This window comes from Pollicipes pollicipes, unplaced genomic scaffold, assembly GCF_011947565.3.
Source record: "Pollicipes pollicipes isolate AB1234 unplaced genomic scaffold, Ppol_2.1 Scaffold_7261;HRSCAF=8764_pilon_pilon_pilon, whole genome shotgun sequence".
Taxonomy (NCBI): domain Eukaryota; kingdom Metazoa; phylum Arthropoda; class Thecostraca; order Pollicipedomorpha; family Pollicipedidae; genus Pollicipes; species Pollicipes pollicipes.
The window spans coordinates 24,953,366-24,968,049 of record NW_023597054.1 but is presented as its reverse complement, the minus strand read 5'-3'; the positions used below and the strand labels follow the sequence as shown (position 1 = coordinate 24,968,049).

The 14,684-nt window shown below is 50.6% G+C and overlaps 1 protein-coding gene across 1 annotated transcript; it reads left to right on the top strand.

Moving 5' to 3' along the window:
• Positions 1-11,041: 11,041 nt before the first annotated feature.
• LOC119111222 (cell wall protein DAN4-like) lies at positions 11,042-13,156 on the top strand. The gene is made up of 2 exons (XM_037235041.1): positions 11,042-11,991; positions 12,871-13,156. Exons 1-2 carry the CDS (start codon positions 11,108-11,110, stop codon positions 13,154-13,156), a joined length of 1,170 nt encoding a protein of 389 aa, XP_037090936.1. The 5' UTR covers positions 11,042-11,107.
• Positions 13,157-14,684: the final 1,528 nt, after the last annotated feature.

Here is a 14,684-nt window from a genome sequence, read left to right as displayed (position 1 = left end):
AGTAATACAGCTAGAATAACGACAACTAGCCCGACTGGAATTTCCACGCCAAGCACACCCACCGGAACGACGATGAGTCCTATTTTACCACCAGAGAGCACTACATCGTCACCTTCTGGGAGCACCACACAAGCAACAACACGAACCGTTGTGCCGACAGGTATAACTACAGCGACAACCGTAACGACAGAAGGCACCACAGCAACTACAACACCAGCTACGGCAGGAGCAACCCCAGAGACACCGTCTGCGTCTGTCACATCGACGACGGCTGGCACCACCAATACAGCTCTAACTACGGCAGGAGCAACCACCGCTGATATGAGAGAAAGTTCTCTCACAAGTACAATAGAAATGACGATGACCTCGACACCAACCACGGAGGACACCACACCAGCACCGTCTGCCGGAACTTCGCAAACTAGCACGACAATGACAACAAGTGCAACAACCTCTCCAACAAGTACAGAAACAGTTACTTCTGGCATGCCGGGAATAACTGGCTCGGCTTCTACAAGTGCTGAAACAACGATAGCTGGAGCGTCAGTGAGTCATACTGCAAGTACAGCCCCAGCAACCACAATGGGACCAACAACACCATCCAACACTCAACCTTCGCCTGCTAATACAGCTGGAATAACGACAACTACCCCGACTGAAATTTCCACGTCAAGCACACCCACCGGAACGACGATGAGTCCTATCATACCACCAGAGAGCACTACCCCGTCATCTTCTCCCAGCACCACACAAGCGACAACAACAACCATGGTACCAACAGGTATAACTACAGCGAGAACTGAAACGACAGAAGGTGCTACGGCAACTACAACACTAGCTACGACAGGAGCTACCCCTGAGACACCGTCTGTGTCTGTGACATCGACGACGGCTGGCACAACCAATAAAGCTCTAACTACGGCAGGAGCAACCACCGCTGATATGACAGAAAGTTTTGTCACAAGTACAGCAACAGAAATCACGATGACCTCGACACCAACGACAGAGGGCACCACATCACCACCGTTGTCCGGAACAGCCACGACAAGCACAACAACTTCGCCAAATACCACGACAATGACAACAAGTGCAACAACGCCTCCAGCAAGTACAGCAACAGTTACTTCTGGCACGACCGCAATAACTGGCCCGGCTTCTACAAGTACTGAATCAACAACAGCTGGACCGTCAGTGAGTTATACGGCAAGTACAGCCCAAGCAACGACAATGGGACCAACAACATCTAACACCCCACCTTCGCCTACTAATTCACCTGCAATAACGACAACTAGCCCGACTGAAACTTCCACGTCAAGCACACCCACCGGAACGACGATCAGTCCTATTCTACCACCAGAGAGCACTACATCGTCACCTTTTCGTAGCACCACACAAGCAACGACATCCATGGTGCCACCGGGTATAACTACAGCGACAACTGAAACGACAGAAATTTCTCCAGCACCTTCAACAATAGCCACGAAAGAAGCTACCCCAGGGACACCGTCTGTGTCCGTCACATTGACGACGGCTGGCACAAGCAATACAGCTCTAACTACGGCAGGAGCAGCCACCGCTGGTATGACAGAAAGTTTTGTCACAAGTACAACAATAAAAATGACGATGACCTCTGCACCAACGGCAGAGGGCACCACATCACCACCGTCATCCGAAACAGCCACGAAAAGCACAACAACTTCGCCAAGTAGTACGACAATGACAACGAGTGCAACAACGCCTCCAACAAATACAGCAACAGTTACTTCTGGCACGACGGCAATAACTGGCCCTGGCTTCTACAAGTACTGAGACAACAACAGCTGGAGCGTCAGTGAGTTATACGGCAAGTACAGGCCCAGCAACGACAATGGGACCAACAACACGGTCCAACACTCAACCCTCGCCTACTTATACAGCTGGAATCACGACAGCTAGACCGACTGAAATTTCCACGTCAAGCACACCCAACAGAGAGACGATGAGTCCTATCATACCACCAGAGAGCACTACATCGTCACCTTCTGGTACCACCACACAGGCAACAACAAGAACCGTTGTGCCGACAGGTATAACTACAGCGACAACGGTAACGACAGAAGGTGCCACAGCAACTACAACAACAGCTACGGACGGAGCTACACCAGAGACACCGTCTGTCTCTGGCACATCGACGACGACTGGCACCACCAATACAGCTCTAACTACGGCAGGAGCAACCACCACTGATATCACAGATAGTTCTCTCACAAGTACAATAGAAATGACAATGACCTCGACACCCACCACGGAGGCCACCACACCAGCACGGTCTGCCGGAACTTCGCAAACTAGCACAATGACAACAAGTGCAACAACGCATCCAACAAGTACAGTAACAGTTACTTCTGGCATGCCGGGAATAACTGGCTCGGCTTCCACAAGTACTGAAACAACGATAGCTGGAGCGTCAGTGAGTCATGCTGCAAGTACAGCTCCAGCAACGACAATGGGATCAACAACACCATCCAACACTCAAACTTCGCCTACTACTACAGCTGGAATAACGACAACTACCCCGACTGAAATTTACATGTCAAGCACACCCACCAGAACGACGATGAGTCCTATCACACCACCAGAGAGCAATGCATCATCATCTTCTCCCAGCACCACACAAGCGACAACAACAACCGTGGTACCGACAGGTATAACTACAGCGAGAACTGAAACGACAGAAAGTGCTACGGCAACTACAACACCAGCTACGACAGGAGCTACCCCAAAGACACCGTCTGTGTCTGTGACATCGACGACGGCTGGCACAACCAATAAAGCTCTAACTACGGCAGGGGCAACCACCGCTGATATGAACGAAAGTTCTGTCACAAGTACAATAGAAATGACGATGACCTCGACACCAACGACGGAGGGCACCACACCACCACCGTCTGCCGGAACAGCCGCGACCAGTACAACAACTTCGCTAACTAGCACGACAATGACAACAAGTGCAACAACGCCTCCAAATAGTACAGCAAGAGTTGCTTCCGGCACGACGGCAATAACTGGCACGGCTTCTACAAATACTCATTCAGCGACAGCTGGAGCGTTAGTGAGTTCTACTGCAAGTACAGTCCCAGGAACGACAATGGGACCAACAACACCATCTAACGCCCCAACTTCGCGTACTAATACAGCAGGAATAACGACAACTAGCCCGGCTGAAATTTCCACGTCAAGCACACCCACCGGAACAACCACGAGTCCTATGATACCACCAGAGAGCACTACATCGTCACCTTCTCGCAGCACCACACAGGCAACAACAACAACCTTGTTGCCGACAGGTATAACTACAGCGACAACCGTAGCGACAGAAGGTACCACAGCAACTACAGCATCAGCTACGGCAGGAGCTACCCCAGAGACACCGTCTGTGTCTGTCACATCGACGACGGCTGGCACCACCAATCCAGCTCTAACTACGGCAGGAGCAACCACCGCTGATATGACAGAAAGTTCTCTCACAAGTACAATAGAAATGACGATGACCTCGACACCAACCACGGAGGCCACCACACCAGCACCGTCTGCCGGAACTTCGCAAACAAGCACAACAATGACAACAAGTGCAACAACCTCTACAACAAGTACAGTAACAGTTATTTCTGGCATGCCGGGAATAACTGGCTCGGCTTCTACAAGTACTGAAACAACGATAGCTGGAGCGTCAGTGAGTTATACTGCAAGTACAGCCCCAGCAACCACAATGGGACCAACAACGCCATCCAACACTCAACCTTCGCCAACTAATACAGCTGGAATAACGACAACTACCCCGACTGAAATTTCCACGTCAAGCACACCCACCGGAACAACGAATCCTATCATACCACCAGAGAGCACTACATCGTTACCTTCTCGCAGCACCACACAGGCAACAACAGCAAACGTGTTTCCGACAGGTACAAGTACAGCGAGAACCGAAACGACAGAAGGCGCTACGGCAACTATAACACCAGCTACGACGGGAGCTACCCCAGAGACACCGTCTGTGTCTGTGACATCGACGACGGCTGGCACAACCAATAAAGCTCTAACTACGGCACGAGGAACCACCGCTGATATGACAGAAAGTTTTGTCACAAGTACAACAACAGAAATGACGATGACCTCGACACCAACGACAGAGGGCACCACATCACCACCGTCGTCCGGAACAGCCACGACAAGCACAACAACTTCGCCAAATTCTACGACAATGACAACAAGTGCAACAAGGCCTCCAGCAAGTACAGCAACAGTTACTTCCGGCACGACCGCAATAACTGGCCCGGCTTCCACAAGCACTGAATCAACAACAGCTGGACCGTCAGTGAGTTATACGGCAAGTACAGCCCAAGCAACGACAATGGGACCAACAACATCTAACGCCCCACCTTCGCCTACTAATACAGCAGGAACAACGACAGCTAGCCCGACTGAAATTTCCACGTCGAGCACATCCACCGCAACGACAATGGGTCCTATCATATCAGCACAGAGCACTACATCGTCACCTTCTCCTAGCACCACACAAGCAACAACAAGAACCGTGGTGCCGACAGGTATCACTACAGCGACAAGTGAAACGACAGAAGGTGTTACAGCAACTACAACAACAGATACGGCAGGAAGTACGCCAGGGACACCGTTTGTGTCTGTCACATCAATGAGTGCTGGAACTACCAATACGGACGTAACTACGCCAGGAGCAACCACCGCTGGTATGACAGAAATTTCTGTCACAAGTACAACAACAGAAATGACGATGACCTCGACACCACCGACGGAAGGCACCACATCACCACCGTCTGCCGGAACAGCCACGTCAAGCACAACAACTTTGCCATCTAGTACAACAAAGACAGCAAGTGCAACAACGCCTCCAACAAGTACAGCAACAGCTGCTTCTGGCACGACGGCAATAACTGGCCCGGCTTCTACAAATACTGAATCAACGACAGCTGGAGCGTCAGTGAGTTACCCGGCAAGTACAGCCCAATCAACGACAATGGGACCAACAAAACCATCCAACACCCAACCTTCGCCTACTAATTCACCTGGAATAACGACAACTAGCCCGACTGAAATTTCCACGCCAAGCACACCCACCGGAACGTCGATGAGTCCTATTTCACCACCAGAGAGCACTACTTCGTCACCTTCTTGCAGCACCACACAAGCAACAACAGCCATGGTGCCAACAGGTATAACTACAGCGACAACTGAAACAACAGAAGTTTCTCCAGCAGCTTCAACAATAGCTACGGAAGAAGCCACCCCAGGGACACCGTCTGTTTCTGTCAAATCGACGAAGGCTGGCTCAACCAATACAGCCCTAACTACGGCAGGAGCAACCACCGCTGGTATGACAGAAATTTCCGTCACAAGTACAACAATAGAAATGACGATGACTTCCACACCAAGCACAGAGGACACTACAACACCACCGTCTGCCGGAACAGCAACGACAAGCACAACAACGTCGCCAACTAGTGAGACAATGGCAGCAAGTGCAACAACGCCTGCAGCAAATACCACAACAGACACATCTGGCACGACGGAAATAACAGTAACAGCATTCACAAGTACTGAATCAACGACAGCTGAAACGATGCGAAGTAATCCGGCAAGTACAGCTTCAGGAACAACAATGCGACGAACAACACCATCTAACACCCCACCTTCGCGTACTAATACAGCAGGAAAAACGACAGCTGGCCCGACTGAAATTTCCACGTCAAGCACATCCACCGCAACGACGGTCGGTCCCACCATGCCAGCAGAGAGCACTACATTGTCACCTTCTCGTAGCACCACACAAGCAACAACAACCATGGTGCCAACAGGTATAATTACAGCGACAACTGAAACGGCCGAAGTTTTTCCAGCAGCTTCAACAATAGCTACGGAAGAAGCTACCCCAGGGACACCGTCTGTGTCTGTCGCATCGACGACGGCTGTCGCAACCAATACAGCTCTAACTACGGCAGGAGCAACCACCGCTGGTATGACAGAAAGTTCTGTCACAAGTACAACAGAAATGACGATGACCTCGACACCAGCCACGGAGGGCACCACACCACCACCGTCTACCGGAACAGCCACCACAAGCACAACAACTTCGCCAAGTAGTAAAACAATGACAACAAGTGCAACAACGCCTCCAACAAGTACAGCAACAGTTACTTCTGGAACGACGGCAATAACTGGCACGACTTCTACAAATCCTGAATCAACGACAGCTGGAGCGTCAGTGAGTTATACTGCAAGTACAGTCCCAGAAACGACAATGGGACAAACAACACCATCTAATACCCCACCTTCGCCTACTAATACAGCAGGAATAACAACTAGCCCGGATGAAATTTCCACGTCAAACACACCCACCGGAACGACGACGAGTCCTATCATACCACCAGAGAGCACCACATCGTCACCTTCTCGCAGCACCACACAAGCATCAACAACAACCGTGGTGCCGACAGGTATAACTACAGCGACAACTGTAACGACAGAAGGTGCCACAGCAACTACAACACCAGCTACGGCAGGAGCTACCCCAGAGACACCGTCTGTGTCTGTCACATCGACGACGGCTAGCACCACCAATCCAGCTCTAACTACGGCAAGAGCAACCACTGCTGATATGACAGAAAGTTCTCTCACAAGTACAATAGAAATCACGACGACCTCGACACCAACCACGGAGGCCACCACACCACCACCGTCTGCCGGAACTTCGCAAACTAGCACGACAATGACAACAAGTGCAACAACGCCTCAATCAAGTACAGTAACAGTTACTTCTGGCATGCCGGAAATAACAGGCAAGGCTTCTACAAGTACTGAAACAACGATAGCTGGAGCGTCAGTGAGTTATACTGCAAGTACTGCCCCAGCAACGACAATGCGAACAACAACATCGTCCAACACTCAACCTTCGCCTACTAATACAGCTGGAATAACGAAAACTACCCCGACTGAAATTTCCACGTCAAGCACACCCACCGGAACGACGATGAGTCCTATCATACCACCAGAGAGCACTACATCGTCACCTTCTCCCAGCACCACACAAGCACCAACAACCATGGTGCCAACAGGGATAACTACAGCGACAACTGAAACGACAGAAGTGTCTTCAGCAGCTTCAACACAAGCTACGGAAGAAGCTACCCCAGGGACACCGCCTCTGTCTGTCACATCGACGACGGCTGGCACAACCAATACAGCTCTAACTACCGCAGGAGCAACCACCGCTGGTATGACAGAAAGTTCTGTCACAAGAACAACAAAAGAAATGACGATGACCTCCACACCAACGACAGAGGGCACCACATCACCACCGTCTGCCGGAACAGCCACGACAAGGAAAACAACTTCGTCAAATAATACGACAATGACAAGTGCAACAACGCCTCCAACAACTACAGCAACAGTTACTTCTGGCACGACAGCAATAACTGGCCCGGCTTCTACAAGTATTGAATCAACAACAGCTGAAGCGTCAGTGAGTTATACGGCGAATACAGCCCAAGCAACGACAATGGGACCAACAACCACATCTAACACCCCACCTTCGCTTACTAATCCTGCAGGAATTACGACAGCTAGCCCGACTGAAATTTCCACGTCAAGCACACCCACAGGAACGACGATGGGTCCTATCATACCACCAGAGAGCACTACATCGTCACCATCTCGTAGCACCACACAAGCAACAACAACCATTGTGCCAACAGGTATAACTACAACGACAACTGAAACGACAGAAGTTCCTCCAGCAGCTTCAACAATAGCTACGGCAGAAGCTACCCCAGGTACACCGCCTGTGTCTGTCACATCGACGACGGCTGGCACAACCAATACAGCTCTAACTTCCGCAGGAGCAACCACCGCTGGTAGAACACAAAGTTCTGTCATAAGTACAACAATAGAAATGACGATCACTTCGACACCAACCACAGACGGCACAACACCATCGTCTGCCGGAACAGCAACGACAAGCGCAACAACGTCGCCAACTGGTGCGACCATGACAATAAGCGCAACAACGCCTGCAGCAAGTACCACAAATGCCATATCTGGCACGACGGAAAGAACAACAACAGCATTCACAAGTACTGAACCAACGACAGCTGAAACGATGGGAAGTTCTCGGGCAAGTACAGCTCCAGAAACGACAGTGGGACCGACAACACCATCTAACACCCCACCTTCGCCTACTAAGACAGCAGGAATAACAACTAGCCCGTCTGAGATTTCCACGTCAAGCACACCCACCGGAACAACGAGTCCTATCATACCACCAGAGAGCACTACATCGTCACCTTCTCGCAGCACCACACAGGCAACAACAGCAAACGTGTTTCCGACAGGTATAACTACAGCGAGAACTGAAACGACAGAAGGTGCTACAGCAACTACAATAACAGCTAAGGCAGGAACTACCCCAGAGACACCGTCTGTGTCTGTGATATCGACGACGGCTGGCACAACCAATACAGTTCTAACTGCGGCAGGAGCAACAACCGCAGATATGACAGAAAGTTCTGTCACAAGTACAATAGAAAAGACGATGACCTCGACAACATCCACGGAGGGCACCACACCACCACCGTCTGCCGGAACAGCTACGACCAGCACAACAACTTCGCCATCTAGTGCGACAATGACAACAAGTGCAACAACGCCTCCAACAAGTAAAGCAACAGTTACTTCTGGCACGACGGCAATAACTGGCCCGGCTTCTACAAATACTGAATCAACGACAGCTGGAGCGTCAGTGAGTTACATCGCAAGTGCAGCCCAAGCAACGACCATGGGACCAACAACACCATCCAACACCCAACCTTCGCATACTAATTCACCTGGAATAACGACAACTAGCCCGGCTGAAATTTCCACGTCAAGCACATCTATCGGAACGACGACGAGTCCTATCATACCACCAGACAGTACTACATCGTCACCATCTCGTAGCACCACACAAGCAACAACACGAACCGTTGTGCCGACAGGTATAACTACAGCGACAACTGTAACGACAGAAGGAGCCACAGCAACTACAACACCAGCTACGGCACGAGCTACCCCAGAGACACCGCCTGTGTCTGTCACATCGACGACAACCGGCACCACCAATACAGCTCTAGCTACGGCAGGAGTAACCACCGCTGATATGACAGATAGTTCTCTCACAAGTACCATAGAAATGACGATGACCTCGACACCAACCAAGGAGGCCACCACACCACCACCGTCTGCCGGAACTTCGCAAACTAGCACGACAATGACAACAAGTGCAACAACGCCTCAATCAAGTACAGTAACAATTACTTCTGGCATGCCGGATATAACAGGCCCGGCTTCTACAAGTACTGAAACAACGATAGCTGGAGCGTCAGTGAGTTATACTGCAAGTTCTGCCCCAGCAACGACAATGCGACCAACAACACCGTCCAACACTCAATCTTTGCCTACTAATACAGCTGGAAAAACGACAACTACCCCGACTGAAATTTCCACCTCAAGCACACCCACCGGAACGACGATGAGTCCTATCATACCACCAGAGAGCACTACATCGTCACCTTCTCCCAGCACCATACAAGGAAGAACAACCATGGTGCCAACAGGTATAACTACAGCGACAACTGAAACAACAGAAGTTTCTCCAGGAGCTTCAACAATAGCTACGGAAGAAGCTACCCCAGGGACACCGCCTGTGTCTGTCACATCGACGACAGCTGGCACAACCAATACAGCTCTAACTACCGCAGGAGTAACCACCGCTGGTGTGACAGAAAGTTCTGTCACAAGTACAACAATAGAAATGACGATGACCTCCACACCAACGACAGAGGGCACCACATCACCACCGTCGTCCGGAACAGCCACGACAAGCACAACAACTTCGCCAAATATTACGACAAGGACAACAAGTGCAACAACACCTCCAACAAGTACAGCAACAGTTACTTCTGGCACGACGGCAATAACTGGCCCGGCTTCTACAAGTACTGAATCCACAACAGCTGGACCGTCGGTGAGTTATACGGCAAGTACAGCCCAAGCAACGACAATGGGACCAACAACATCTAACACCCCACCTTCGCCTACTAATACAGCAGGAACAACGACAGCTAGCGCGACTGAAATTTCCACGTCGAGCACATCCACCGCGACGACAATGGGTCCTACCATATCAGCAGAGAGCACTACATCGTCACCTTCTCGTAGCACCACACAAGCAACAACAAGAACCGTGGTGCCGACAGGTATCACTACAGCGACAAGTGAAACGACAGAAGGTGCTACAGCAACTACAACAACAGATACGGCAGGAAGTACACCAGGGACACCGTTTGTGTCTGTCACATCAATGAGTGCTGGAACTACCAACACGGACGTAACTACGCCAGGAGCAACCACCGCCGGCATGACAGAAATTTCTGTCACAAGTACAACAACAGAAATGACGATGACCTCGACACCATCCACGGAGGGCACCACATCACCACCGTCTGCCGGAACAGCCACGACAAGCACAACAACTTTGCCATCTAGTACAACAAAGACAACAAGTGCAACAACGCCTCCAACAAGTACAGCAACAGTTACTTCTGGCACGACGGCAATAACTGGCCCGGCATCCACAAATACTGAATCAACGACAGCTGGAGCGTCAGTGAGTTACACGGCAAGTACAGCCCAGTCAACGACAATGGGACCAACAACACCATCCAACACCCCACCTTCGCCTACTAATGCAGCAGGAATAACGACAGCTAGCCCGACTGATACTTCCACGTCAAGCACACCCACCGGAACGACGATGAGTCCTATCATACCACCAGAGAGCACTACATCGTCACCATCTCGTAGCACCACACAAGCAACAACAACCATTGTGCCAACAGGTATAACTACAGCGACAACTGAAACGACAGAAGTTTCTCCAGCAGTTTCAACAATAGCTACGGCAGAAACTACTCCAAGTACACCGTCTGTGTCTGTTACATCGACGACGGCTGGCACAACCAATCCAGCTCTAACTACCGCAGGAGCAGCCACCGCTGGTATGACACAAAGTTCTGTCATAAGTACAACAATAGAAATGACGATGACTTCGACACCAACCACAGAGGGCACAACACCACCGTCTGCCGGAACAGCAACGACAAGCGCAACAACGTCGCCAACTAGTGCGACCATGACGACAAGCGCAACAACGCCTGCAGCAAGTACCACAACAGCCATATCTGGCACGACGGCAATAACTGGCCCGGCTTCTACAAGTACTGAATCAACGACAGCTGGAGCGTCAATGAGTTTTACTGCAAGTACAGTACCAGGAACGACAATAGGACCAACAACACCATCCAACACCCAACCTTCGCCTAGTAATACAGCTGGGATAACGACAACTAGCCCGACTGAAATTTCCACGTCAAGCACACCCATCGGAACGACGAGTCCTCATTTATCACCAGAGAGCACTACATCGTCACCTTCTGGGAGCACCACACAAGCAACAACAAGAACCGTTGTGCCGACAGGTATAACTACAGCGACAACTGTAACGACGGAAGGTGCCACAGCAACTACAACACCAGCTACGGCAGGAGCTACCCCAGAGACACCGTCTGTGTCTGTGACATCGACGACGGCTGGCACAACCAATAAAGCCCTAACTACGGCAGGAGCAACCACCGCTGATATGACAGAAAGTTTTGTCTCAAGTACAACAATAGAAATGACGATGACCTCGACACCAACGACAGAGGGCACCACATCACCACCGTCGTCCGGAACAGCCACGACAAGCACAACAACTTCGCCAAATATTACGACAATAACAACAAGTGCAACAACGCCTCCAGCAAGTACAGCAACAGTTACTTCTGGCACGACCGCAATAACTCGCCCGGCTTCTACAGGTACTGAATCAACAACAGCTGGACCGTCAGTGAGTTATACGGCAAGTACAGCCCAAGCAACGACAATGAGACCAACAACATCTAACACCCCACCTTTCGCCTACTAATACAGCAGGAACAACGACAGCTAGCGCGACTGAAATTTCCACGTCGAGCACATCCACCGCGACGACAATGGGTCCTACCATATCAGCAGAGAGCACTACATCGTCACCTTCTCGTAGCACCACACAAGCAACAACAAGAACCGTGGTGCCGACAGGTATCACTACAGCGACAAGTGAAACGACAGAAGGTGTTACAGCAACTACAACAACAGATACGGCAGGAAGTACGCCAGGGACACCGTTTGTGTCTGTCACATCAATGAGTGCTGGAACTACCAATACGGACGTAACTACGCCAGGAGCAACCACCGCTGGTATGACAGAAATTTCTGTCACAAGTACAACAACAGAAATGACGATGACCTCGACACCAACGACGGAGGGCACCACACCACCACCGTTTTCCGGGCCAGCCACGACAAGCACAACAACTTTGCCATCTAGTACAACAAAGACAACAAATGCAACAACGCCTCCAACAAGTACAGCAACAGTTACTTCTGGCACGACGGCAATAACTGGCCCGGCTTCTACAAATACTGAATCAACGACAGCTGGAGCGTCAGTGAGTTACACGGCAAGTACAGCCCAGCCAACGACAATGGGACCAACAACACCATCCAACACCCCACCTTCGCCTACTAATACAGCAGGAATAACGAGAGCTAGCCCGACTGATATTTCCACGTCAACCACACCCACCGGAACGACGGTGATTCCTATCATACCACCAGAGAGCAATATATCGTCACCTTCTCGTAGCACGACACAAGCAACAACAACCATTGTGCCAACAGGTGTAACTACAGCGACGGCTCAAACGACAGAAGTTTCTCCGGCAGCTTCAACAATAGCTACGTCAGAAGCTACCCCAGGTACACCATCTGTGGCTGTCACATCGACGACGGCTGGCACAACCAATCGAGTTCTAACTACCGCAGGAGGAACCACCGCTGGTATGACACAAAGTTCTGCCATAAGTACAACAATAGAAATGACGACGACTTCGACACCAACCACAGAGGGCACAACACCACCGTCTGCCGGAACAGCAACGACAAGCGCAACAACGTCGCCAACTAGCGTGACCATGACAACAAGCGCAACAACGCCTGCAGCAAGTACCACAACAGCCATGTCTGGCACGACGGCAATAACTGGCCCAGCTTCTACAAGTACTGAATCAACGACAGCTGGAGTGTCAGTCAGTTATACAGCAAGTGCAGCCTCAGCAACGACAATGGGACCAACAACGCCATCCGACACCCAACCTTCGTCTAATAATTCACCTGGAATAACGACAAATAGCCAGACCGAAATTTCCACGTCAAACACACCCGCAGGAATGACGATGAGTTCTATCATACCACCAGAGAGCACTACCTCGTCATCTTCTCGCGGCACCACACAAGCAACAACAACAACCGTGGTGCCGACAGGTATAACTACAGCGACAAATGAAACGACAGAAGGTTATACAGCAACTACAACAACAGCTACGGCCGGAAGTACCCCAGAGACACCGGTTGTTTCTGTCACATCAATGACTGCTGGAACTACCAATACGGACGTAGGTACGCCTGGAGCAACCACCGCTGGTATGACAGAAATTTCTGTCACAAGTACAACAATAGAAATGACGATGACTTCGACACCAACCACAGAGGGCATTACAACACCACCGTCTGCGGGAACAGCAACGGCAAGAACAACAACGTCGCCAACTAGTGCGACAGTGACAAGTGCAACAACGCCTGCAGCAAATACCACAACAGCCACATCTGGCACGACGGAAAGAACAGCGACAGCATTCACAAGTACTGAATCAACGACTTCTGCAACGATGGGAAGTTCTCCTGCAAGTTTAGCTCCAGGGATGACAAGTGGACCAACAAGACCATCTAGCACACCACCTTCGCCTACGAATACAGCAGGAATAACGACAACTAGCCGGACTGAAATTTCCACGTCAGGTACACCCACCGGAACGACGATGAGTGCTATCATACCACCAGAGAGCACTACGTCGTCATCTTATGGGAGCACCACACAAGCAACAACAACAACCGTGGTGGCGACAGGTATAAATATAGCGACAGCTGAAACGACAGAAGGTGCTACAGCAACTACAACAACGACTACGGCAGGAAGGACGCCAGGGACACCGTTTGTGTCTGTCACATCAATGACTGCTGGAACTACCAATACGGACGTAGCTCAGCCAGGAGCAACCACCACTGGTATGACAGAAATTTCTGTCACAAGTACAACAATAGAAATGACGACGATTTCGACACCAACCACAGAGAGCACAACACCACCGTCTGCTGCAACAGCAACGACAAGCGGAACCACCTCCCCAACTAGTACTACCCTGACATCGCGTGCAACAACGCCTCCAACAAGTACAACATCTAATTCTGTCACGACGGCAAGAGCATCCACAGCAGCTACAACACTTACTGAAACTATGCCAACGGTTGGAATTACGGCTGTAGCAGCTTTGTCAAGCACACTAGATACGTCAGTAGGGGGTGTCGGTGCGTTTGCCAATAGCAGTCAAAGTACTATAAATGGAACTGGTGTTGTTAACATAAATGTTGGTGGCAAT

Excerpts from the sequence above, each read along its gene's own strand:
- LOC119111222 (XM_037235041.1), top strand. The coding sequence starts at position 11,108 with ATGACACAAAGTTCTGTCATAAGTACAACAATAGAAATGACGATGACT. Across the intron at positions 11,992-12,870 it reads GAATCAACAACAGCTGGACC|GTGTAACTACAGCGACGGCT; the intron begins GTCAGTGAGTTA and ends TTGTGCCAACAG.